The sequence below is a fragment of the Prunus avium genome, chromosome 1 (assembly GCF_965620075.1).
Source record: "Prunus avium chromosome 1, drPruAviu1.hap1.1, whole genome shotgun sequence".
Classification (NCBI taxonomy): domain Eukaryota; kingdom Viridiplantae; phylum Streptophyta; class Magnoliopsida; order Rosales; family Rosaceae; genus Prunus; species Prunus avium.
Genome location: NC_142284.1, coordinates 47,262,009 through 47,285,264, shown reverse-complemented (window position 1 = coordinate 47,285,264; position 23,256 = coordinate 47,262,009). Strand labels below are relative to the sequence as shown.

General features: G+C 38.4%; 4 protein-coding genes across 5 annotated transcripts; all 4 read left to right on the top strand.

Annotated features, from left to right (window-relative positions):
• The first annotated feature begins 503 nt into the window (after nt 1–503).
• On the top strand, nt 504–6,851 carry LOC110771584 (V-type proton ATPase subunit a3-like). Of its 2 annotated transcripts, XM_021975907.2 has the most exons (18): nt 506–865; nt 969–1,013; nt 1,154–1,276; nt 1,389–1,496; nt 1,743–1,853; nt 1,949–2,122; nt 2,407–2,544; nt 3,307–3,414; nt 3,565–3,672; nt 3,813–3,961; nt 4,321–4,474; nt 4,566–4,726; nt 4,816–5,022; nt 5,533–5,716; nt 5,794–5,877; nt 5,965–6,158; nt 6,335–6,394; nt 6,491–6,851. In XM_021975907.2, the coding sequence occupies exons 1-18, from the start codon at nt 728–730 to the stop codon at nt 6,693–6,695; spliced, it is 2,451 nt and encodes an 816-aa protein (XP_021831599.1). In that variant the 5' UTR covers nt 506–727; the 3' UTR covers nt 6,696–6,851. The 2 variants fall into 2 exon arrangements, with proteins under 2 accessions (XP_021831601.1, XP_021831599.1); XM_021975909.2 differs by lacking the exon at nt 1,389–1,496 and having other exon boundaries at nt 504–865.
• Nucleotides 6,852–7,279: 428 nt separating this feature from the next.
• On the top strand, nt 7,280–10,098 carry LOC110771590 (agamous-like MADS-box protein AP3). Its single transcript, XM_021975917.2, has 8 exons — nt 7,280–7,694; nt 7,792–8,015; nt 8,141–8,207; nt 8,352–8,413; nt 8,503–8,605; nt 9,303–9,344; nt 9,535–9,576; nt 9,707–10,098. The coding sequence occupies exons 1-8, from the start codon at nt 7,557–7,559 to the stop codon at nt 9,809–9,811; spliced, it is 783 nt and encodes a 260-aa protein (XP_021831609.1). The 5' UTR covers nt 7,280–7,556; the 3' UTR covers nt 9,812–10,098.
• A 482-nt stretch (nt 10,099–10,580) lies between these two features.
• Nucleotides 10,581–16,676, top strand: EMB1967 (Forkhead-associated (FHA) domain-containing protein). Its single transcript, XM_021975826.2, has 7 exons — nt 10,581–11,000; nt 11,638–13,749; nt 13,849–13,903; nt 14,375–14,523; nt 14,975–15,061; nt 15,451–15,579; nt 16,416–16,676. The coding sequence occupies exons 1-7, from the start codon at nt 10,917–10,919 to the stop codon at nt 16,506–16,508; spliced, it is 2,709 nt and encodes a 902-aa protein (XP_021831518.1). The 5' UTR covers nt 10,581–10,916; the 3' UTR covers nt 16,509–16,676.
• A 4,585-nt stretch (nt 16,677–21,261) lies between these two features.
• On the top strand, nt 21,262–23,050 carry LOC110771519 (B-box zinc finger protein 20). The gene is made up of 3 exons (XM_021975828.2): nt 21,262–21,766; nt 21,890–22,360; nt 22,475–23,050. Exons 1-3 carry the CDS (start codon nt 21,581–21,583, stop codon nt 22,739–22,741), a joined length of 924 nt encoding a protein of 307 aa, XP_021831520.2. The 5' UTR covers nt 21,262–21,580; the 3' UTR covers nt 22,742–23,050.
• The last annotated feature ends 206 nt before the right edge of the window (nt 23,051–23,256 follow it).

Genomic DNA, 23,256 nt, shown 5'->3' with positions numbered 1-23,256 from the left:
ATACCACATTATTTACCACATCTCTAATAGAGGTGGAGCCCACCAATACCTAGCATTTTCAATATTTTAATAGGGTGGGTTGAAAGTGAGAAAGCTTTTGTTTTCTTTCAATATTTGTTGGAAACACCACAACCAATTAAAGAAAGATGTAGTCAATTGTAGTGGGCCTAATTCCAATTGGAAGAGGTCTTTGCCGGGTTTTTGGTCGGCATTGATTGGAAGTGGGCCCATTAACATTCATGGCCCAACTTAATGTGTCCACTCCAAGTCCGCGAGTCCAAGTCAATCAACGAAACGTAATAAAATTATAAAAACGTTTCTTCGTCCCGGAGAGGCAGCTGGGACTGGGAGGAGAACAACGTGATCGGGACGTTGACAATTACATTCGAACAACGCGATCGTCTTTGCTTCAACGCTGCGTTTCAATTGCGCGCGTATGGGACATCCAAAGGTTAAAACCCGAAAATGGAAAATTCATTACGCAATAGTATTTCATCTTTTCAACTCCTCTGCGCCTATCAGCCTCTGACACATTAGCGTTAAAACGACGCCGCAGCGAAAAGTAAAAGTTCAAAAAAAGAAAAAGAAGGAAAACTGCTGGCTTATGGTATACGCATAGCGGCAACGGTGGCTGTAGGCGACTCAGAATACAAGAGAAAGAAAAAAGTGCGACGTTTGAAGAAGCAATTTGTGCTTCTGCAATCAGATTTTGATCTTTGCCGGGAAAATGGACGGAGGATGTTGTCCAACGATGGATCTGCTGCGGTCGGAGCCAATGCAATTGGCGCAACTCATCATCCCTATCGAATCGTCTCGCCACGCCATCTCCTACCTCGGCGATCTTGGCCTTTTCCAATTCAAAGATGTCAGAGTCTGCTCTTGTTTTCCAGTGTTGGTTTGCATTTCTTCTTTTTTTTTTTTCTTTTCCTTATTGTCTGTTCTTTTTTGGAAACTCTGTTATTTTTCAGCTCAATGCGGAGAGGAGCCCATTCCAGCGAACATATGCCACTCAGGTGCATTCATGGATCATTTCCTATTTTTGAATTAACTTATCATTGCCATGGTTTCTGTGGTTTTTCAAGTAATTGGAAAAATAATTTGGTCTATTTTGAAATATTCTGTTAGAATTTTAAATTTAAATGATTTCATGCAGATCAAACGGTGTGGGGAAATGGCTCGCAGGCTACGTTTCTTCAAGGAACAAATGAAGAAGGCTGGCTTGTCGCCCTCGGCAAGGTCTACAACAGGCAATGATATTGATCTCGATGACTTGGAGGTAGTTTTTTCAGGAGTTGACTTGAGATCTTGATCTTTTGCCCTTTCTATGGTCTATATTGAATCATTTTCTTCCCTCTATGGGGTGTGTGTTTGTGTATGGATGTTTCCAGGTCAAACTCGGTGAACTTGAAGCCGAGCTACTAGAAATTAATGCAAACAATGAACATTTACAACGCACTTACAGTGAATTATTAGAATATAAACTTGTTCTGCAGACGGTATGGCTTTGTTTTACTGCTATTGCAGTCAGTTTTATGGGAGCATTGGTTGCATTATTGAGAGATTTGATGCCTCAACTCTATTATTTTCTATCCTTTCCTATTGTCTTTCTTGTATCATTCTAAGCGCATGTCTGCTCTACTTAAGATTGTGATCTCTCTTTCCCCCTCATCAGATCAGTTATCATGGCATTGCTTTCCTTCATGTGATCCATAAAGTGAACTTGCGTTGTTTACTCATTTCAGGCTGGCGAGTTTTTCTATTCAGCTCAAAGCAGTGCTGCAGCTCAGCAGAGACAATTTGAAAGGCAGCACAGTATTGAAAAATCCATTGACAGTCCATTATTACTCGAACAAGTGCAGCCTTGTACTTTTCTGTTTCATTTTTTTTGTTTTCAGATGAAATTCTTTTTTTCTTTGCCTATGGATGATGCTTAGGGCTTTATCTGTAGGAAATGACAACAGATCCATCAAAGCATGTTAAGCTCGGGTTTGTTAGTGGTCTTGTTCCTAGAGAAAAATCGATGACCTTTGAAAGGATTCTGTTTCGTGCAACCCGGGGTAATGTGTTTCTGAAGCAAGCTGTGGTCAATGACCCTGTTGTTGATCCTGTGTCAGGAGATAAGGTTAATACTCAATAACATACCATTTTAATGTTCATATATATCTTTTGTTCGGTGTTATGAGAATGCATTGTAGTTTACATGCGTACTAGCTTTTTTATGGCAGTACGCACGCACACAGGATGGTTTACCTTCCTGCATGCTGTAATATTTTTCCGTGTATGTGAATGCTACCTATGCACATATATGCCTAGATACCTTTATCTTCCTGCAGGATAGTTAACTCTGTTACCAGTATTTCTATCTCCTTTTTTTTCTTCTTGAAATTCATAAGTACTATATTACAGGTTGAGAAGAATGTTTTTATCATCTTCTATTCTGGAGAAAGAGCAAAGAATAAAATTCTAAAAATATGTGAAGCTTTTGGGGCGAACCGTTACCCATTTACAGATGACTTGGGAAAACAGTTTCAGATGATTACAGAGGTATGCAGTATTCTTTTCAGTGCTTGTTAACTCTTTGTACGTGGAATCAACAGCTTTAGGATACCACAACTTGATTATGTTTAGATTGAAACTTTTCTCTTGTGTTAATCATGGGTATTTGAGAAACTTATATAGCTAAGATGGGTTCTTCCTTTTCTTTTTCTTTTTCAATTGTATTAATTAGACTTCTGGTGTGGGAGCTATAATGCCCTCTAGTAACTACGGAACAAGGAATGTTTATATTGCTCAAACTGTATCAATCATCACTCAGTTACATGGTTTATGGTATATGTATATACTGTATTCAAGTTTTTTCCTTAAAAGGGATGAGCATATGTGGCCTGAATTTACAATCACTAAAATCCCAAACATTTTGTGATCAATAAAGACATAATGATAGCATTAAGGCTGAAAAAGCAGTCGCTTAGAAAAAGCTCCTTGAGGCTTTGTAGAGTTAAAGAAGTAAACCATCACACCAAAAATCATAGGAGGATAGTGTTGATGTAAGTTCTGGCCATGTGCTAAACCATGATCAACATAAAAGCAGTAGATGAAAGCCCCAATTATGCGTTACAATAGATGTAGCTGACATGAAAGCAACATTTTGCAATGGCCTTGTATTTTACTTGTGGTGCTTTATCTTGATCATATTGGTGGACTAGCTGCAGTAATATTCTATTTTTTCTAATTGTGACTCTATCTGTCTTTAATTACAAACAGACTCACTGTGAATTCTGAATTTTATAACCACTTTAATTCTAGGTGTCTGGAAAACTTTCAGAGCTGAAGATTACCATAGATGCTGGACTCTTGCACAGGAGCAGTTTATTACAGACAATTGGCCATCAACATGAGCTGTGGAACCTTCTGGTTTGTTTTCAAAAGCTTATGCATCTATCTTCAGTTTCTTCCTTCATGTTTGTATGGATACACTCATGCCCATCCATATGTTTATTTGGTCATAGTCACTGAGTTTAGCTTTGTTTGGTAACTGAGTTTGATTCCTTAATGACTTGATAGGTGAAGAAGGAAAAATCCATTTATCACACGTTGAACATGTTAAGCATTGATGTGACAAAAATGTGTCTTGTTGCAGAAGGTTGGTGTCCTGTATATGCATCAAACCAGGTTTGCTCTTTTATCCTGTAACAGTTTCCTTTTAAAATGTTTAAAATTATATTCATTTCTAAAACTTGGCTTGAGTCACTTTCAAGTGTAATGCATCTTCGAGGGAATTTTTTAACGAACACAGGCTTGATTTTTCACAGATTCAAAATGCGTTGCAGAGGGCATCCCTTGATAGTAGCTCTCAAGTTGGCGCCATTTTCCAGGTTTTGCAGACAAAGGAATCGCCACCAACATATTTCCGCACAAATAAATTCACTTCTGCTTTTCAAGAAATTGTGGATGCATATGGGTGAGTCAGTTTGCAGGTTATGTCTCTATACAAGTTCTTGCACAATGCTTGGTAGGAAGATCGTGAGGTAGGAAATCAGGTCTATATTGGAGTTGGTGGACTGAGAAAATTGGGGGTGGCGAAGTGGGGAGGATGAGGGCTGTTAGGGAAGGTTTGGGAAAATTATTATTGCTCTCTTTTAATGGGTGTATAATGGTAAAACGTAATTTTATATATCTTTACTTGTTGTCTTCCTTCTCCCCCGGGAAACAGAAAGGAAGACCATTTCTATCTCTTCTTATTTTATTAGTGACTAGGTTATTCATTTCCCAAATGAGATCATTCATCTAAGAATTTGTCTAATGGAACCATCATCACAGGGTTGCCAAGTATCAGGAGGCTAATCCTGGTGTATACACCATTGTCACATTCCCTTTCCTTTTTGCTGTAATGTTTGGAGATTGGGGCCATGGTATTTGCTTGTTGCTGGCAACACTATATTTCATAATCAGGGAGAGGAAGTTTTCTAGTCAGGTAATGCGTATGGCTTTGCGACTGTAGATTGTGGACTCTTTGCTTCTTGTAATTACCGGATGGTTCTACTAACTTGATTTGTTGACAACAGAAACTTGGGGACATCGTAGAAATGACATTTGGTGGCCGTTATGTTATTATGATGATGGCGCTGTTCTCAATTTACACAGGATTGATATATAATGAATTCTTTTCAGTCCCATTTGAATTATTTGGGCCATCTGCCTATGGGTGCCGTGACCAATCCTGCAGGTACACGGCCAGTCTGAGTTGCTTAACATATTTGTGGTCTGTCAATCCCATTTGAGTTGATTACACTTGGTTTTTCTATTTTGTTGCAGCGATGCTACTACAGTGGGTTTGAGTAAGGTCCGTGGCACTTACTCATTTGGTGTGGATCCTAAATGGCATGGTTCCCGGTCTGAGTTACCGTTTCTTAACTCGTTGAAGATGAAGATGTCAATCCTACTTGGAGTAGCCCAGATGAATCTTGGAATCATATTGAGTTACTTTAATGCAAAATTCTTTGGGGATAACCTGAATATCTGGTAAGCTATGGGCCCGTTTGATAACCATTTCAATTTCAGTTTTTAGTTTTCATTTTTTTGGCTAGAGTATAGAGGAAAATGAGAGTGAGAATGGGAGTGAGTGTGAGATTGAGAGAGATGATGAGAGGGGAGGATGGGAGGGAGGAGTAACAAAAGTGAAAACAAAAACTTGAAAGTGAAAACAATTTCAAATAGATTTCAGTTTTTAGTTTTTGTTTTCACTTTTGTTACTCCTCCCTCTCATCCTCCCCTCTCATCTTCCCTCTAAATCCCATATCCACTCTCATTCTCACTTCCATTCTCCCTCTGTTCCTCTATACTTTAGCACAAAAAATGAAAACTAAAAACTAAAATTGAAATGGTTATCAAACGGGCCCTATATTACTCAACTTGATCCTGCATTATTGCATATGAAGAGCGCATGTTCAGTCTTTCAAACTTCTGAAGAGCGCATGTTTAAGTGTTATGAGTTGCTATCTTAATTTTGACCATCTATCCATGTTCTTTCAGGTACCAATTTGTTCCTCAGATTATATTTTTAAACAGCCTGTTTGGCTACCTTTCACTCCTAATTATAGTGAAATGGTGCACTGGTTCACAAGCTGATTTGTATCATGTAATGATATACATGTTCTTGAGTCCTACTGACGATCTGGGTGAAAACCAGCTTTTTTTGGGGCAAAAATTCATTCAGGTTTTGTTATATTTCCTTGGATTAGGCCACCATCGTGTGTGACACCAATATTAAGAATGCCTCGTGTTTAATTACAGATTTTGTTACTACTATTGGCTCTTGTTGCTGTGCCATGGATGCTGTTTCCAAAGCCTTATCTGTTGAAGAAGCAGCATGAGGAGGTTCGCTTGAAACTATAGTCTTAAGATATGTTTCATGCGTTCTACATTCCTCTATTTATACCTTTTATTGATATCCTGTTTCCTCAGAGACACCAAGGTCAATCCTACGCGCTGCTTCACGGCGGTGATGACCCTCTTGAAGAGGACCACCATCAAAGTTTGCATGGTCATGAGGAATTTGAATTCACCGAGGTCTTTGTACACCAACTCATACATACCATAGAGTTTGTGCTCGGAGCAGTGTCTAATACAGCTTCATATCTACGTCTATGGGCACTCAGGTGAGTGGCTAACAACATAAAACTTATCATTTAATAGTATCCATGCTTCATTAGGCATCTACAATGCATGCGTTTGCTTAGTTGCACATAAAAAAAATGTTGACACTTGTTAGATTATTTGAATATAAATTCTACGATGATGATCATCTCGTTTGTCCTTGTCTTGCTTTCTTCAGTTTAGCTCATTCAGAGCTGTCCAGTGTATTTTACGACAAGATTCTACTTCTAGCCTGGGGGTAAGTTCTTTTACTTCATCTTTTTGCCGTTTTACTGAACTTTGAGATCTTAAAAGAAAGCAGAGTAATTAATCAATCTCTTGGGAATTACTGCAGGTTCAATAATGTCATCATCCTAATCATTGGCATAATAGTTTTTATATGTGCAACTGTTGGAGTGCTTCTAGTGATGGAGACTTTGAGTGCATTTTTACATGCCTTGAGGCTTCACTGGGTGGAGTTCCAGAACAAGTTTTATGAGGGCGCTGGTTACAAATTCTCCCCCTTTTCATTTGCGTTACTCAGTGAAGAGGATGAATGATGCACTGCCATTTTCATATGTACATTTTTGTTGTTGTGTACATATGGTAATTTTCGAACAGCTAACGATTGTGACAAGAACAAAACGATAGAATTGTATTGATATTAATCAACATACAAATATACTAATACAAAAGTGTGAGAATTCATTCGTTCATGATCTTACCTCAAACTAATATAATGTATCTTTTCAACTGAAAACCTCATTTGTCAACAAATACAAGCGATATTGAGGGAACCGGAATTTAACACAAGAGGTTGGTCGCAAGGGTCCAATCCGAAAATAAGAAGCAATACGGATTTAGGCTCAGTGTAAGGCCTTAGTACTACTACAGAGCCCAATAAGCGACTAGGTAGGCCATAGCCCTCATAATCGCGGCCCATTATGTGACTGATTTGTTAGCATTATTTAAGGCTTGGTAAGATTAGGGGTGGGTCAAATATGATTAGAGGTTTGAGAGACGTGAAATGACTTGACTTTGAAGGTTTGAAACAACGTTAACATCTACAAATTTCGTAATGGACGCAAAGCTATTTTGATCCAGCTACGACCCTACTATACTATGCCTGCAAGCTAAAATCCAGAGGTTCCACATTTAAACCAGCTAATTACATCGACCATGACTTCTCTTTGACCATTGGTTTTCATAAACAAAAGCGCGCTTCTCCATCGTCGTTTTACAATGAGTTCATAAAGCAAGCTCTGCCTGCCTGCCTGGGAGTCTGAGTCTGAGCTAGCTAGCTAGCTCTGATTCCGTCAAAGAAACTCCGTAGCATGTTAAATCAGACCGGGAGACCGTGATTTCTTTCTTTCTTTCTTTCTTTCAAAGATGGTGATGGGTGAAGGACGGAAAGTGTTTGTATGATACTCCATCTCCATCAATATTGTTTGTATATTGATTGGTCCACCACATCGAAATGCGAACCAATTAGCAAACCCAGAATGAGACTGCCACGTTTGAACCAGTCCAAGTTTAAGCCTAACCCTTTTCCATTTTTGGTAAATGGCCTTCTCTTCTAGTTTAAAATCTGCTCTTTAATACATTTGGGTCTCTTGCCTTGTTCTATAAAACCTAATTGTTCCAGTTTCAGATCAGATTGAAAGCATAGCAGAGAGAGAGAGAGAGAGAGAGATGGCGAGGGGTAAGATCCAGATCAAGAGGATAGAGAACGCGACCAATAGGCAGGTGACCTATTCCAAGAGAAGGAACGGGCTCTTCAAGAAGGCCCATGAGCTCACTGTTCTCTGTGATGCCACGGTTTCTCTCATCATGGTTTCCAGTTCCGGAAAAATCCATGAATACATCAGCCCCTCCACCACGTACGCAAATCTCTCCAACCCTATTATATTAGTAGCTAGGTTTTTCTTCAACTAGCTAGCTAGTCTACAATGAGCTTTTTTGTTTTTTGTTTTTTCACTTGCTTATATCATAAATTTGTGTTTAGAACAAAGCAATTTTTCGACCAGTTCCAGAAGACTAAGGGAGTCGATATTTGGAGCTCGCACTATGAGGTTTCTCATTCATCATTACTCTCTCTCTCTCTCTCTCTCTCTCTCTCTCTCTCTCTCTCTATATATATATATATATATATATATATATATATGTGTGTGTGTGTGTGTGTGTGTGTGTGTATAATTGTGTGGTTATGTGTGCAGGCAATGCAAGAGCATTTGAAGAAGCTGAAAGAGGTGAATAGGAGTCTGCGGAAGCAGATCAGGTAATTAATATTATAAAGGCCTTATTTTTCTTGCTCTTTTTTTATCATTTTCCAAATTAAAGTATAATGCGCGTGATGTCTGTTGATAGGCAAAGGGTACTAGGTGAATTTTTGAACGATATGAGTTTTGATGAACTGCTTGGTGTTGAGCAAGAAATGCAAGGCGCTGTTGATGTTATTCGCACGCGCAAGGTTGTATGTGTATATCTTTTGGTTTCCAGTTCTTTAATTATTATGATTGTTGTTGTCATTGCTCTAGCTCTTAGTACTCTGGTAGTTGTTTCTTTATTATTACTTTTTTAGGATGAGTGATTTAATTCATAACACAACACAACAAAGTATACAGTTTACACATAAGTTCCTTCAGTAGAAAATTCATTTTTATTGTCTTTCCAAAAGAATAGCTCTACTTTTAAAGTTTCAGTTGTCTCATTAGATCATTAAAGATTAAGTAAATCCATTGCCAATCTGATACATATAGTTTGAATGAAAATACCAACAATTATTAAGTCACTGTTTGAGCGGTTCTCAGATCAACTTTGGCCTTCCCCCTTGCAGTTATAGATGTAAGTGGACGTGCTCCTTTTTCTTTGCCATTTTGCCATCCATTTTACCATCCATTTTGCCAGTTTGTACTTTGTATTTCTAGTTACGAGACATTAGTACATATATGCATAAACAGGCAGGAAGTTTTTGCAGCTGCAAAGTGGGTGGAAATAGTGTTAGCTAGCTATATAGTAACTTGTATAGCCATAGTTGTTGTTCTGTTTGTGGATGCCCCCATTACCCTGTCTAGCAGACTCTTGCTAGTTGTTCTCCATTGCATGTGACTTGTGGAACATTGAATTTTTCCCAATCTAACGTTGCGTATCTGTACAACGATGGACAGATTCGAATGATCTCTAACCAGATTGATACTATGAAGAAAAAGGTATCGCTAATTGACAATGTATATGTAATTGGACCCCTTTTGTCCATTGATTTGTGTTTGTCCTTTCAGTGGGTGGTAGAGGGTTCCTTCCGGGAGCTAGCTCTATCTATAGCTTTAGCTTATTCATAAGGTTGTAAGATTGTACTGATTGAATCTCTGTTTTTTTTTTCTCCTCCTCACCTGATTACAGATACGGAGTGCAACAGAAATGAACAGGAATCTCCGTGAATTTGTATGCAGTGTGCCTTAAAGCTTAATATTCTCTTTGTGACTCAAATATATTATTCTTTGGTTTTTAACCTCGGTTTATAAAAGAGCCTTCTTTTTGTTGTTGTTTTGTTTGTACTTTTGGTTTGATTAAGGATGCAAGGGACGACCCGCATTATCGATTAGTTGAGAATGGAGGAGAGGATTATGAATCTGCTTTTGGCTGCTCATCAAAGGGAGGCCCTCGCATATTTGCTTAAGGCTGCAGCAGGATGCCATCCTAGCCTTCACAGTGGAGCAGGATCAGATGTCACCACCACCTATGCCTTGCTTTGACTTTGAGTGGCAGGCAGGGCACCTCTCTCTGAGACTGATATCACTCCAGGAATTTAAACAACAGTTTGGTTAATTACCCATGTATTGTATTGTTGATTGAAAATGAAAATAGTTGCTTGGTTTAGCTTCGACAAACAATGGCTGTTGTTGATGAAGATATTCTGACTTTAAAGGCCTGGCCTTTTCGTCAAAGGTCGTTTCTTTCTTTAAATATTCAGATTTCTTTGATTTCTGGAGGGCTCAATTCTCCAAGCTTGGAATTTGTTGGTCTAACTTTTGTGAATCATCATGTCCATAATTTTATTTTTTTGGTTGAGTTCCAAAATTAGATCATAACTTTTCTTAAACTAAAATTAAAAAATAGGAAGAACCGCAAGAGGACATTAGAACTTCCAATTTTAACCAGCCAGCCAAACACGTTATTAGACTAGATGCCCAAAATTGATGAACAAATTTGGTAATTAGAGCACTATTATTTCCTATACCAAAAAACATGCCTTTTCTCACCAAACTAAAAACAAAAATTTAACACATGCCTTCCCGAATTCTCATCACTTCCAAATAAAAATAAAAAAGGACACATAATTTGGAGGAGGGACTCTTTGGTCAATGGTCAACCCGTGTACGGAGCAAAGAGTCCGCGGCAACCTGCAAGTCCAGTTATACTCTATCTCTCGGATACGCTCTCTCTCTCTCTCTCTCACCCCAACAAGAGAGAAAAGGGCTGAGGGAGTTGGCACGTGCCCTAAACTCCCCAACCCCACCACGTTGAAATCTCGGTCACCTGACCGACCCGACCCGAGAGAGAGAAGCTGAAGACACCGAATTGGCTGTCCACGTTTCACAAAACCTCTGTAAAACCTTTGCTTTTTTGGTTTTTCTTTCCCTCTAAAACCCCTCCAAGCGTCCAAGGCCTTCTTCGTCGCTTTCACCTCTTTTTCTTCGTTCCCTTTCTCCAAGCTTTTTCAATGTTTCACTCCGTCACCGAGGACACGCACACTCTGCAGTGAGAGAGAGAGAGGCTAGCTCATGGGCAGTCAAGCCATGAGCGCTCTTGTTCCATTCTCTCCTTGGATTCCCGAGGATGATATTTTGCTCAAGAACGCGGTTGAGGTACCAATTTCATCTTTTTTTCTTTATTATGTTGATTAAAATTGGCTCCCTCTTTCGACCCATTTCGTGAAATTTGATGCTCTTGCTCCAATCTATCCTTGCGTATTGACCTGGATTTCGTTGGCATTTTTTTCTTCATATAATATTATGTTTGTATCTATTATTTGTTTTGAAAATTTGGGTTTTTAGTATTAGAGCATGAATTGTTTGAACAAGGCATTCCAGGTTTATCTTTTGCAAATATCTAATAGCCCGTGCCATGGAGTTAAATTTCAAGGAATAGAACCAAGAAATTGGACAAATGTGCTAGACATAACGGAAGATGAAATAATGTTGTCCTGTGCTAGAATCATTGTTAGCAACTTACCACTGGTTTCCCTGCTGACGTATGCTGTATCTTAGCTCACGACTATTGAGTGTGTCGAGTCTGAGTGGAATTGCCCTGGTGCCCCTTTCAGAATTAAATTAGGATTTGGCATTTTTCAGAGCGATGATTTTGACCATAAATAAATTCATCATACAAGGACAATTGGAAGTTAGTATTTTTTATATGTTATAACTGCTGTCATATTAGGTTGCAACTATATCTATTCTCCAAAGTTTTAATGGATTTGTTACTCTTCTATTCTATTTTCAGGCTGGTGCTTCTTTGGAGTCACTTGCTAAAGGGGCAGTGCATTTTTCTCGAAGATTTACTATTCGTGAACTGCAAGATCGGTGGTATTCTCTCCTATATGATCCGGTTGTTTCTGCCAACGCTTCTGCTCGCATGGTTGAGTTCGAGTGTTCCACTCCAACTCTCCCTATAGATAGACCGGGAAATTCAAAAGAAAACAAATGTGAATCTGGAAAGAGAAAAGCTGAAAGTGTTCGCAGTTGTTACTATGCTCTGCGTAAAAGGATCTGCAATGAGCCATTTAACTCCATGGGCCTTAATTTTCTTGTTCAACCCAGTAATATTAATTATGTTGGAAATGAAGATGAGCCTCTTTATGGAAATTGCATGACTGGAGATCCGACCCCTATTGGCCTTGAGAGGTCAGATATGGATACTCTTCAAAATCTGATGGATGGTGGTACTGCCACTGGCGGTGTAGTTACTGCTGATACCTTTAATACAGGACTCCAGATTCCAGCCGAAAGTGATTTTCATATGGAACAGGATAATATACATAAAGAAGTTCCTCACATTCTTGGAGACAATATGCCCTTCAGACGGAATGGATCTGAGGTGGAGGAATTCAATCAGCCAAAGGAATTGCCAGAGTGCAGCTTGTTCAATGCTGATGACTTAGGAATGGAACCTCCGTATACACTTGATCAAAGTAATGGTGACGATGGAAATATGTGCACAAAGTTTGAAGGGAATCAAACCTTTAATTCATCCGTTTCAGACAATGGTGCATCGTTTCACAACTTGGAGTATTCATCTCCACTTCCTGGGATGCCTATCTGGAGAACAGGTGCAGAACCGGCTATGCCAGTTGATGTCGATGTTGGTCTTGGGGAAAATGATCTATGCACCAGCGATACTTTTGAACTTCCTGATGATATTGATGCTAACAACACAAGAACATCAGAGTATGATGTTCAACTGGGGATGGAGGTGAAAGCTGACATGCCATGTGGTGATTTCAAGAGTGCAGCAGCTCCTGCGAGTACTGAAGGTTATTTGGCAGAATTGTCCAATTCACTTTTAAACTTTACTAATGAGGAGCTCATGCTCATGACTGCTGATGGAAAAGACGTGATTGATAAGTCTTACTATGATGGCCTGAGCTCACTTTTGTTGAGTTCACCAAATGATGATGCTCGTCAAGAACAGACAATTGATATAACTGAGCCAGAAACATCTGTAGCTCCAGTGATGTATTCCATGAATCCATCAAGTTCGGATCCTGGAGTGGTAGATGACACTAAGGGGTCCCAAAATGCTGATGAACATATGGCTTGTCATTCGGAGACTCTGATGCAATCATCTTCAACAGCTTCAAACTATCAATATCCTGAACTGAAAGATGGAGTTATCTGCTGCACATTAAACACCGAGGACTTGGAAATTCCATGCAATGATGATGTTTTTATACCAAATCATGTTCTCCAGTCATCAACTTTCTCTGAAGTAGAATGGGATTTGCAAGAAGTGAATAAGCTAATATCTTCATCCAGTAATGATTTACCTGTCAATCAAAGAAATAGTGACACAGGGCCATGCTTTATGCGCACAGAGAAAAAAAAACCTGGAGAACCTCATAGGTCTTCTCCAATTAAAGGATCACACCACTTACAAGAAATGGATCCAAAACCTCCACTGGATAATTTTGGGGTTAAATTTGAGCTGTCCAAGACTGACCCCAGCGAAGTGGCTTCTAAGAATCCAGGTCATGTGAGTGAAGGTCTAGGTCAGATTTATTCAGCCAATCCAAATACAAATCCTGTACCTGGAATTCTGGAGACTAGACAAAGTATATTGGCAAAGCGCCTCAGCTATAAGTCAACTGAGCTTCGTATGGAGAAGCCAGATCTTGATTATAATAGTTTTAAAAGCTATCCTCAGACAAATGCTCGTGTCAGTAAACAGGAGCTTGATCCAACTGCTACAAGTAGAGATCATAAAACATTACATGCAGAAGTGATGCCTGAGCATAATGCTGTCTCAGAACCAGAATTAAGCCCACGGACGTCAGATCAACTGGGGCTTTTTGAGAGTGATGATGATGTACCATGTTATTCGGATATAGAGGCAATGGTGAGTCCTAAACACCCATCATCTAGTTGATAGGTGTTTATTTTGCTTTCAATTTCTTAATTTATCTTTCAGTTTCCTTGACTATTGTTCCACCTGCAGATACTTGATATGGATTTGGATCCAGATGACCAGGACTTGTATTCTCGTGAGGACGGTAATACTCAGTCTAGCTATTATTCATTCGATGACCAGCTGAGTACTTAAATTTTTTTTTATACAAGAACTTATATGCACTTCTCTTCTGCCAGTCAAATCCTCTAAAAACTGGTGCACAATAATTTAATGCGTTAGTTTAATGATTGAATCCATTTATTTTTCTTTGGGTTTGGAATTTTCTGTGTATTATAAGCTTGCTTCTTCAGATGTTTGTTTAATTGTATGTGACATGCATGCTTAACTGACAGATGATATGATTTCTACTCAACTATGTAGGAGTTATTCTTGCTATACATATAGTTTGCTTCACGATTTCCCTTTTCCCTACCATTTTTTCCATATTGTTTCAGTATTATCTTATTCTGTCTATTTTGTTCCTTGGTGGCTCAGCTAAAATTTTATCCAAATAAGATATGTAAAACGATTTCATCATATGCCTTGTAAGTTTTAAGAAGTTCTCTATGTGCAGTCTCAAGATATCAGCATGAGGACACTAAGAGGAGAATCATAAGGCTGGAGCAGGGTGCTTATTCGTATTTGCAAAGAGCCATTGCATCTCATGGAGCATTTGCCATTTTGTATGGGCGTCATTCTAAGCATTATATTAAGAAGCCAGAGGTATTTCTTTGCTCTATGAATTCTAACTCAACTACTTGGGGTTGGCTAAGAGGGCTGTTCTTTTGCCTTTTTCTGTATCTGGGGTTGGTATTGGGTTTTCACCCCATATCTACATTTGGAAGTGATTCATGAATTATGGAGCTAGAGTTCTGTGTATTACTTGACGACTCTCCTAAATTGTAAAGCAGGAGTTCTGTCTAGGTATTTTGCAGTGATGGGCGTAATTTTCCGGAAAAAATGGAAAAGAACCAGATTAATAGATTATGATTATTTTTATTAAGTTTCAAAGCTTTCACAACCCTTATTCAATCATAAGGTTTTGAACTTATCTTTTTCAATCAATAGGGGTTTCAATGTATTATAATATGGACCAGAGGAAGAAGATGAAAACTAATGGTTTCTAAGCCAGACATGGGTTGAATCTGTTAATGCATAGTTATCTTCTTTGCAGGTTTTATTGGGTAGAGCAACTGAAGATGCGATTGTTGACATTGACTTGGGAAGAGAAGGACGTGGTAATAAAATCTCTCGACAACAGGTAAGATTATTGTTGATCACCTCAACATTTTAACCATACCAGTGATACAATTACTTGCCCTTTTCCTTCCATGAAATTTGGAAATGCAGATTGGTTGAAAATGAAAATGCACGGTCACCAACCATTGCATCAAAATCTAATAGTGAGGATGAATTCCAAAATGTAAAAAATTTTGTCGTGATTTGAACTGGGGTTGAACGTTAACTGTTGGATTTTGATTTGTTGGTTGGTGACCATGGATTTGCATAGTTCCTTTGATCATGTGATCAAAACCATTTATGTAAGCTCTATCTTTTCTTTTGCTTACATCTTCTTGCTAACCCATATAAGGTGATATATTTTTCTCTGTCTTAAAGTGAGTGTAAATAGTTCTTTTCTGCATTTTTTAGGCAATGATAAAGATGGACAAAGGCGGATATTTCTATCTGAAAAATCTTGGGAAGTGTTCAATCTCAGTAAATAGCAAGGAAGTAGCCCCTGGACAGAGTCTAAGCCTTAGTTCGAGCTGCTTGATTGAGGTATGTTCTTACAGTTCCCTTTACTAAAAATAATTCGTAGGTCTCTGCATCTTTATTGCAGATGGCTCAGATTTCTTTACTGTTTTATATGCAATATGTGTGTGGTTGTGTGTGGCTGCATGGCTGTGTGTGGAGCTGACAGTCAAACCTCTAACTTCGTTTTTACACTCATCAATTTTTATGCTTGGTAATCTAAACGCTCAATACATAGTTTTTGTTAATGTTATTTTAAGTCATTGATGGGCCCTGCTATTTCTAATCAATTGGGTTGTCAGCTTTATGTTTCTCAGTGTTGATTGTAGCCTTGTTAATCAAATCCATTATGTGTCATTCCTAGGGATCTTTAACCATCTCCAACAAGTCCATTTGCTTATGAGGTCCATAAGATCTTAATTGATGTATGAAAGCAATACGGTATATAGATCTGAGTTCAGAAACTTTGTGTTGGTCGGGATCGATGATAAGAACCTTTGGCTTGATCTGCGACAGTGCATGGTTTGATTTTTAGACTGAAATCAGTTGAAAAATTCTCAATGTTGATTGAACCGAAATAGGGTTTTTGTTACTTTGATCTATTTAGCAGCTTTAGTGGACGGGATAGTTAGGAACCATGAAATGGCCGTCATACATTGTTGAAGGATCCTAGGCAGCCCTGGGCACAATATCCATATCAAGCAAGTGCTAAATATAAATATATCAGATAATTGGGGTTTTCCCCCACTATATGAATCTCCAGCAAAACCCTAGAATTATAATGTAGTTAAGCTGGCACATATTTAGGTACTACTACTGACTGAATGCATGATTATATTTCCTAAAAAATGATGAATTTGCAGATTAGGGGAATGCCGTTCATATTTGAGACGAACCAAACTCGTGTGAAGCAGTATATGGATAGCATGACCAAGGTTAGCTCAAAGCAAGAGTAGAGACATAAGAGCACCAATTGTGAATGATAATGGAGGTGCCGTGAACGGTATTGTATTCGGAAGGTGCTAATTTTTCCTGCAGCTTCTGGGTTCTCTAGTTAAGCCACTTTTCTGTTGTATGTAACTACTGTTGAAGGTGGTCTGAATCTAAGAAGGCATTTGTTTTCACATGTCGTTTAAATTTACATGATCGAGCATTCGCTTAATATGAATGCACAGCATATAGTATACCTGACGAAAGAGAAGAAAAAGTTGCACCACGATTAGGAAGAGATATATAGTGTTCACAAGGACTGGCAGGTGACAGGAGTGATTTTAAAGTTTCATAATGGAATGGAAAGGCGCGAGATGTTTTTTTCAAATTTTTTTCGGGGGTCAGAGGAAAGGCAAGATCTTATTCAACTATGAATCTGCATTTACATTCACTGGATGATAATTGTGTACTTTCACGTGTCCGGTTTGAATCTCAAATTACATGGTATAGATTTCACAAAAAAGAATTTGGGGGAAGAGTTATTTTGTTCTCTTTGAAGTTAATACACCTGCCAATGCCATTCAATGCAAGTGTAGTTGAAGCCATATGTTCTACGCCTAATTTCTGACAGTTGATTGATGAACAAATATGAAAGTGAAACCAACCAAGATTCACAATATATCCAAAGTTAAAGAAATTAAATCAAGCCAGCTAGGGAGAGCTAGGGTGCCATTTTGTTGGTTGGCCTGAGATTACCAAATGGGTGAGCATCTGAAAATAAATAAATAAATAAAAGCATCCTCACTGAAGAAGGATATAATGGAATTAGGAGTGGTTGCAAGTTCTGTGATCCCAATATAATGGCCTCTTGTCTTGAAAGAGGCTAAGAGGCGGGCAGGCAATGTCCTCCTCCTCCTCCTAAGGGAAATCGTTACTTATCATCCTTTTCTTTCCTTCCAAGTTCCAACTCCTATGATTGATATGAATCATATATGATCTTATTCCTACCTATATATATATATATATATATATATATCCTATGTTTATATTTTAATTACTTTTGAAAATAGTAAAGAGCCTTTTGGCTAACGTACATAAAGCAAAGCATGCATGTTCCCCCCACACATACACGGGACAAGTCGACAAGGACAACCTCTGAAACCAAACTTGTATATTTATTTATTTATATATTTTCTGACTTCTCTGAACTGATCAAGTTCTCAACTCAAAGTATCAAAGCCCATATTCTCTCTCTCTCTCTCACGATCATGCCTATGCCCATGCCCGTGTGCCCATGCCCGTCCCCATATGAATATGATCCCTTCCTTCCTCAATATTTTACCCTTTTTCCTTTTTCTTTTATCCTCACACCCTCTTCACATCTCTTATATATATTTTACACTGAGGCGACTGAGATGGGTTATGGGTTATGGGTCATGGCACATGCCAAGCAAATAGCGAGACAGAGTAGTTGTGGACAATATTGCATCTTGCCTCCTGGGTCCTGGCGATGGTGTGCTAATAATTTACTTTGCCTTGCCCTCATTAATTATGTATTCATACGTGGAAGATCTCGGAGAAGACAGAGAGACAGACCTAAGTATTCATTTTGTTTAGGTTTCTAGTTGGGGCGGCATGTCCAGTTCCAGTTGGCTTTGTTTTTTGTTTTGTCTATTTCACAGAACAGAAATCTGCGTGTTGAAGAATAAGATTTAAGGGGGATTTGGAGGAAGAAGGAAAAAAAAAACCAATAATATATAATAGTTGATAGATAGATGAAAGAAAGCTCTGAAATATGCCAATGCCGCTTGTGCATTGTGCAAGCAAGCTTATTACATATTTTCCTTCCTTCCAACGTATAAGAAAAAAAAGGAAGAAGATGGTGATTGATTACGATGAATATTAATATTTCATGCTCATCATTTTGATCTTCGCAATCGCGTGATTACCCTACATTCACTGTCAAAGGTCAACTTCATCCTCTATACTTTTATTAAAGGAATTTAACTTGATTTATTATTAGGGTTTATATATAATAAGAAGAATATCCTCCTCACAGCACAGAGCACAGAGCACAGAGCTGCACAGGTCACAGTCTCACAGGAGCGCATCTGTACAGCTTATTGCGCCTATAAAAATATCTAAAATTGGTGCCGGTGATTTATAGATATTTTATATATAAATTATGCTTGATGGGGTGACCTTCCTCTTCTTCATGTTATATATTAATTCCAGCCCCAGCACTTCTATTTTTCCAAATTCCTGTCCAAATGAAAACTATTCGAATCTAACATTAATAAACCATATAATTAACAGTACGAGTCCGACAACACCTATCTTTAGTCCCTTTCTTAATTTTGCCATCCCTTCAAGATTATTTAACTCTCAGACATATAATTTTTTTTAATCTGAGTTATAACAATGTTGTTTCTTTTTCTTTTTTGTACAATTATATTATCCATATGCTTAGGTAAATGCTATATATTAACTATAGTTAACCGAAAAGAAAACTGCTATTAGCTATATAATATACGAGCATCTACAATCATGCTTCTTATTTTTTTAGTTAAAATTTAGCTAAAAATACACAAAAGTTATTTTAGGAGCTCTTTATAAAATTTGAACTCCAATCATACTCCCTAATTTAGAGAGTCATAAATACTATAGTTATTTTTTAATTCAATATGATTGGTCTCCCTATTTTAGGAGGTGGATAGAAAGCATAGTTGGAATTGTATTTTTCCAATTTCTTCCTAAAGAGGTTTTTAAGAAACCTATTGTGGATGCTCTAAGAGGCTTTGAGCACAAACTAGAAATAAGCCTAATTAATTAGAGTGCGTGCACATGAGACATGACAAAGCATGCATTAACTTTTGTGGCACCACTTATTTTTCAAGTGCTGTAATTTTTCCAAAACCTATATTGGTCAACAATTTGCTTTTCTTTTCAGGGATCCCCCGACATTAAAAAATTTATAAACAAATGAAATACAGCATCACTTTGGAATTCAGAATTCAGAATTCAGATGGATAAGGATTCTCTCCAGTCCATTTTGCCACCTTTTTTCACATCAAAGGCTTAAAATAACAGGAAATTAACTGTTTTTTATTTTGAATAATGAAGGAAGGAATCAAACAAGTTCATCATACTGATCATTAGTTATCATTCTGCTAAACAGTCCATCCCAAAAAATTTATATTCAAAGTTTCAACGACAGGCTTTCTGATTATCAAAGGTGTTTCTTATTTTGGCATATAACAAATATACTCGAAACTCTAATCAAGCTAAAGGTAATAGAATAATTATTTGAATGAATAAAGCTTCAAATTCCATCCAAATGTAAAGCGTTATCCCAAATAGCAGGATGCCGGGTGACTGATGACTCACAGGGAATGGCCAATATTCTACTCATGATAATAGCATCTTGTCATCAAAACTTTAACAAGCTGAAATTAATGTACATATGAAAATGATGGCAAAAGAACAACAAGTACTGCTACTAAATTGCTAATTAACCTAGGGTTGAATCCAGCTGCATACAAGATAAGATGTTTTGCTAACATTTGTATGACCGAGCTAGCTCTAGCTATAGAGCTGGGTAATCCCTCTCATATTACATGACAAAAACTTCCATATCTCCGTTTCATTATCCTTCTCCTTATATCTCGTCGTATATATTAGTGCTATAATAAGCTCATTAATTACCACCGTGACCCAAATGAATAACATGGACACAGGTTGAGCACTAGTTGAACACGTCTCTCTTGTCCCTCGAGACAGCCGAGAAGTGCTTGAATTGATAAATATGCACACTTTAAGCGACCCACATCCCCCCAATTGCAAAGAGCAAAGAGGTCCCATGATCCTTAATTAATTCCCGATAAAATTAAAAAGAGAGGGTTCTAGATTAGCTTAGATCTCATTGCTCCTCAGCAACATTAAGGTTCTAGTACAAGCTTGTGTAATATATTAATTCTACTTTTACCAGAAACATAATATATTATATATTATTGATGATCATCATCACGTTATATTATTATATAATAGGCAAAGGAATAATCAATTAACTAAAAAGGTGCAAGCTTGCTTCTCCATTATTGGTGCTTCAGAATAAAAAAGATTCCAGCATCAAAAACAACAAGTGGAGTTTAGGGTTCGAGTTCTATATAGTGGAGCTGAGGCAAAACCAAAAGAAACCATGGATTAATTTTCTGAAACAGCAAAAGATATTTTCTTTACCCGAAATATCTTTCTATAAGGCCACGTACGAAGATAGATATTCCATGCCATGCCAGTGCCACATCATACAAGAAAAAAACGCAGTTTGGTCACTTTCACGAGCAGTTATGAATATGAAGTTATCCTCTGTTCCTCCATGAATGAATTAATGACCAAAATATACCAAGAACAGGATAAATACATAGGATGGTAGCGAGCAACGTTAGGGAGTTCCAGGTTCGAGAGGCCTTTGTTCCGATAAACAAGTCCTAGATTTGTTCATCAGTTTCAGTTGCAACGCCAACGAACGACTACAGTGAGTTACTTGGAATAAACAATAATCAGCTCATTGCCAAAGCTGGAAATTAAAAAAAAAACGGGAACCAAAGCTGATCCACCACCACATCTAAAAATAGTAAAGAAAGGAACCCCGAATTGATGGAGATACTTTCACTTGAGAGTTTAGTTTGGGTTAACTGTAAAATTTGCTGAATATTCACTGACCAAAACATTTAATAATAAACCACCTAAAATATTTAAAGCAACCACCTCCTCCTCCAACTTGAGAGCATCATCCTGTGATATTAAAAAGTAGGGGAGGAGAGAGAGATAGAGGACCATAGATATAGTTCCCAAAGATTTCCCAGATTTCCCTGTCAATATTTTATTACTCTTCAACACTGTTTACCCTCCCAGATTTATTCTCTTTATAATTACCCCTGTTTCCTTCATTCTCCTCTCTCTAAAGCAACCTTCAACGCAACTCCACTGCCCTGCCCCCATCTCCCCTCTTACTCTTTTCTCTTAGACCCATTTAGTTTAGTTTTCCTTCCTCTTGGGCAAGCTCATCAGTCCTGTATTGCAATCTGAATTCAAACTGATGAAGATCCAATGTGATGTATGTAACAAGGACGATGCCTCGGTGTTCTGCACCGCCGACGAGGCAGCTCTCTGCGACACCTGTGACCACCGAGTCCACCATGCCAATAAGCTCGCTTCCAAACACCAACGCTTCTCTCTTATTCACCCCTCATCAAAACAATTCCCTGTCTGCGATATCTGTCAGGTATGCTTGCTTAGATATATATTTTACCCATAAACCCCGAAAAAAGATCAGAGCTTTAATCTGCGATGATTGATGGGTTTGTCTTTGTTTTTCTGATTTGGGTTTCTTTATCTTGATCTACAGGAGAGAAGAGCTTTCTTGTTTTGTCAGCAGGACAGAGCCATTCTATGCAGAGAGTGCGACCTTCCGGTTCATGCGGCCAATGAACACACCCAGAAGCACAGTAGATTTCTTCTCACAGGGGTCAAGCTCTCTGCTACATCTACGCTTTACACATCTTCATCCCCGCCCACTGCAACAACTAGCCTTAAATCTGCTGACGCTACTGTTACTGATCCAAAGCCTCAACCTTTAATAAAAAAGTCTGTTTCTACTGCCTCCCCTGCAATTTCAAACCCACCTTCCATGTCCAAGAACTCAACTTTAACCACCAACACAGCCAATAGCAATAAAGGTGGTGGAATATTCGTAGCTCATGACGGGGTTGGTTGTGGTTCAACGAGTAGCATATCAGAGTACTTGATAGAGACGCTTCCGGGTTGGCATGTTGAGGACTTTCTTGATTTTTCTTCTGGTCCCCTTGGTTGCTGTAAGGTTTGCATCGATTGAACTAGTCTTGAAATTACCAAATTTGGGTTTTGTTAATGTTATAGTTAGTAAATTAATTGATTAGCCTGGATCTGAAAAAATTGTGCGTTATCATGGCAGGCTGATAATGAGACGGTGTTGCCGTTTATGGATGCTGATCTTGAAAGCAATCTGAGCTCTTTCTCATCATCAGAACATATGGGAATTTGGGTTCCTCAAGCACCAAATCCTCTGCATCAATACTCACAGATGGGTGGTGAGCTCATTGGATTCAATAAGGATGGCACAAACATGAAAGCCAACAACAGAACGTGGAGGGATGATAGCTTCACAGTTCCTCAGATCAGTCCTCTATCTGTTGGCTCCAAGAGGTCCAGACCTTTTTGATAGCTTCACAGTTCCTCACAGTTCCTTGGATCTTTTTGAAGTTAATCTAAACATGCGGATGGAATTTTTATTTGTCTTTTTTTGCGATTTACTTAGTTGGATCCTTTTTTCCCCACTTGTTGTATGAGCAAGCATTTGAAGCCTTCAACAACCCAGTTGGGGTGGGGGGTTTTTACTTCAGCTGGATCGGTCCCTTCTTCTCTTGCCCTTGTACTTGTTGCAGAAAGCAAATATCATTGTAAATATCAACTGCAGTTCAATTCTTGGAATATGTACGAAATTTGGAAAGTGGGGAAATTTTACGTGCAATTTCGCTGTGAAAATATGTGAAAATTGCAACATTAAATACTAGCCAGCTACAAGAGTAGATGGTAAATGATGATGGAGATGTTGACCAGTCAGATTGGGGGTGGGTAAGATGAGTACACAGAGGCCGGAAAGGGATGGTCCCTTGTTTTGTCTGAACTCTCCAGGGCGGCACAACTTTGCAGTGGCATTGTATCGTATCGGATCAC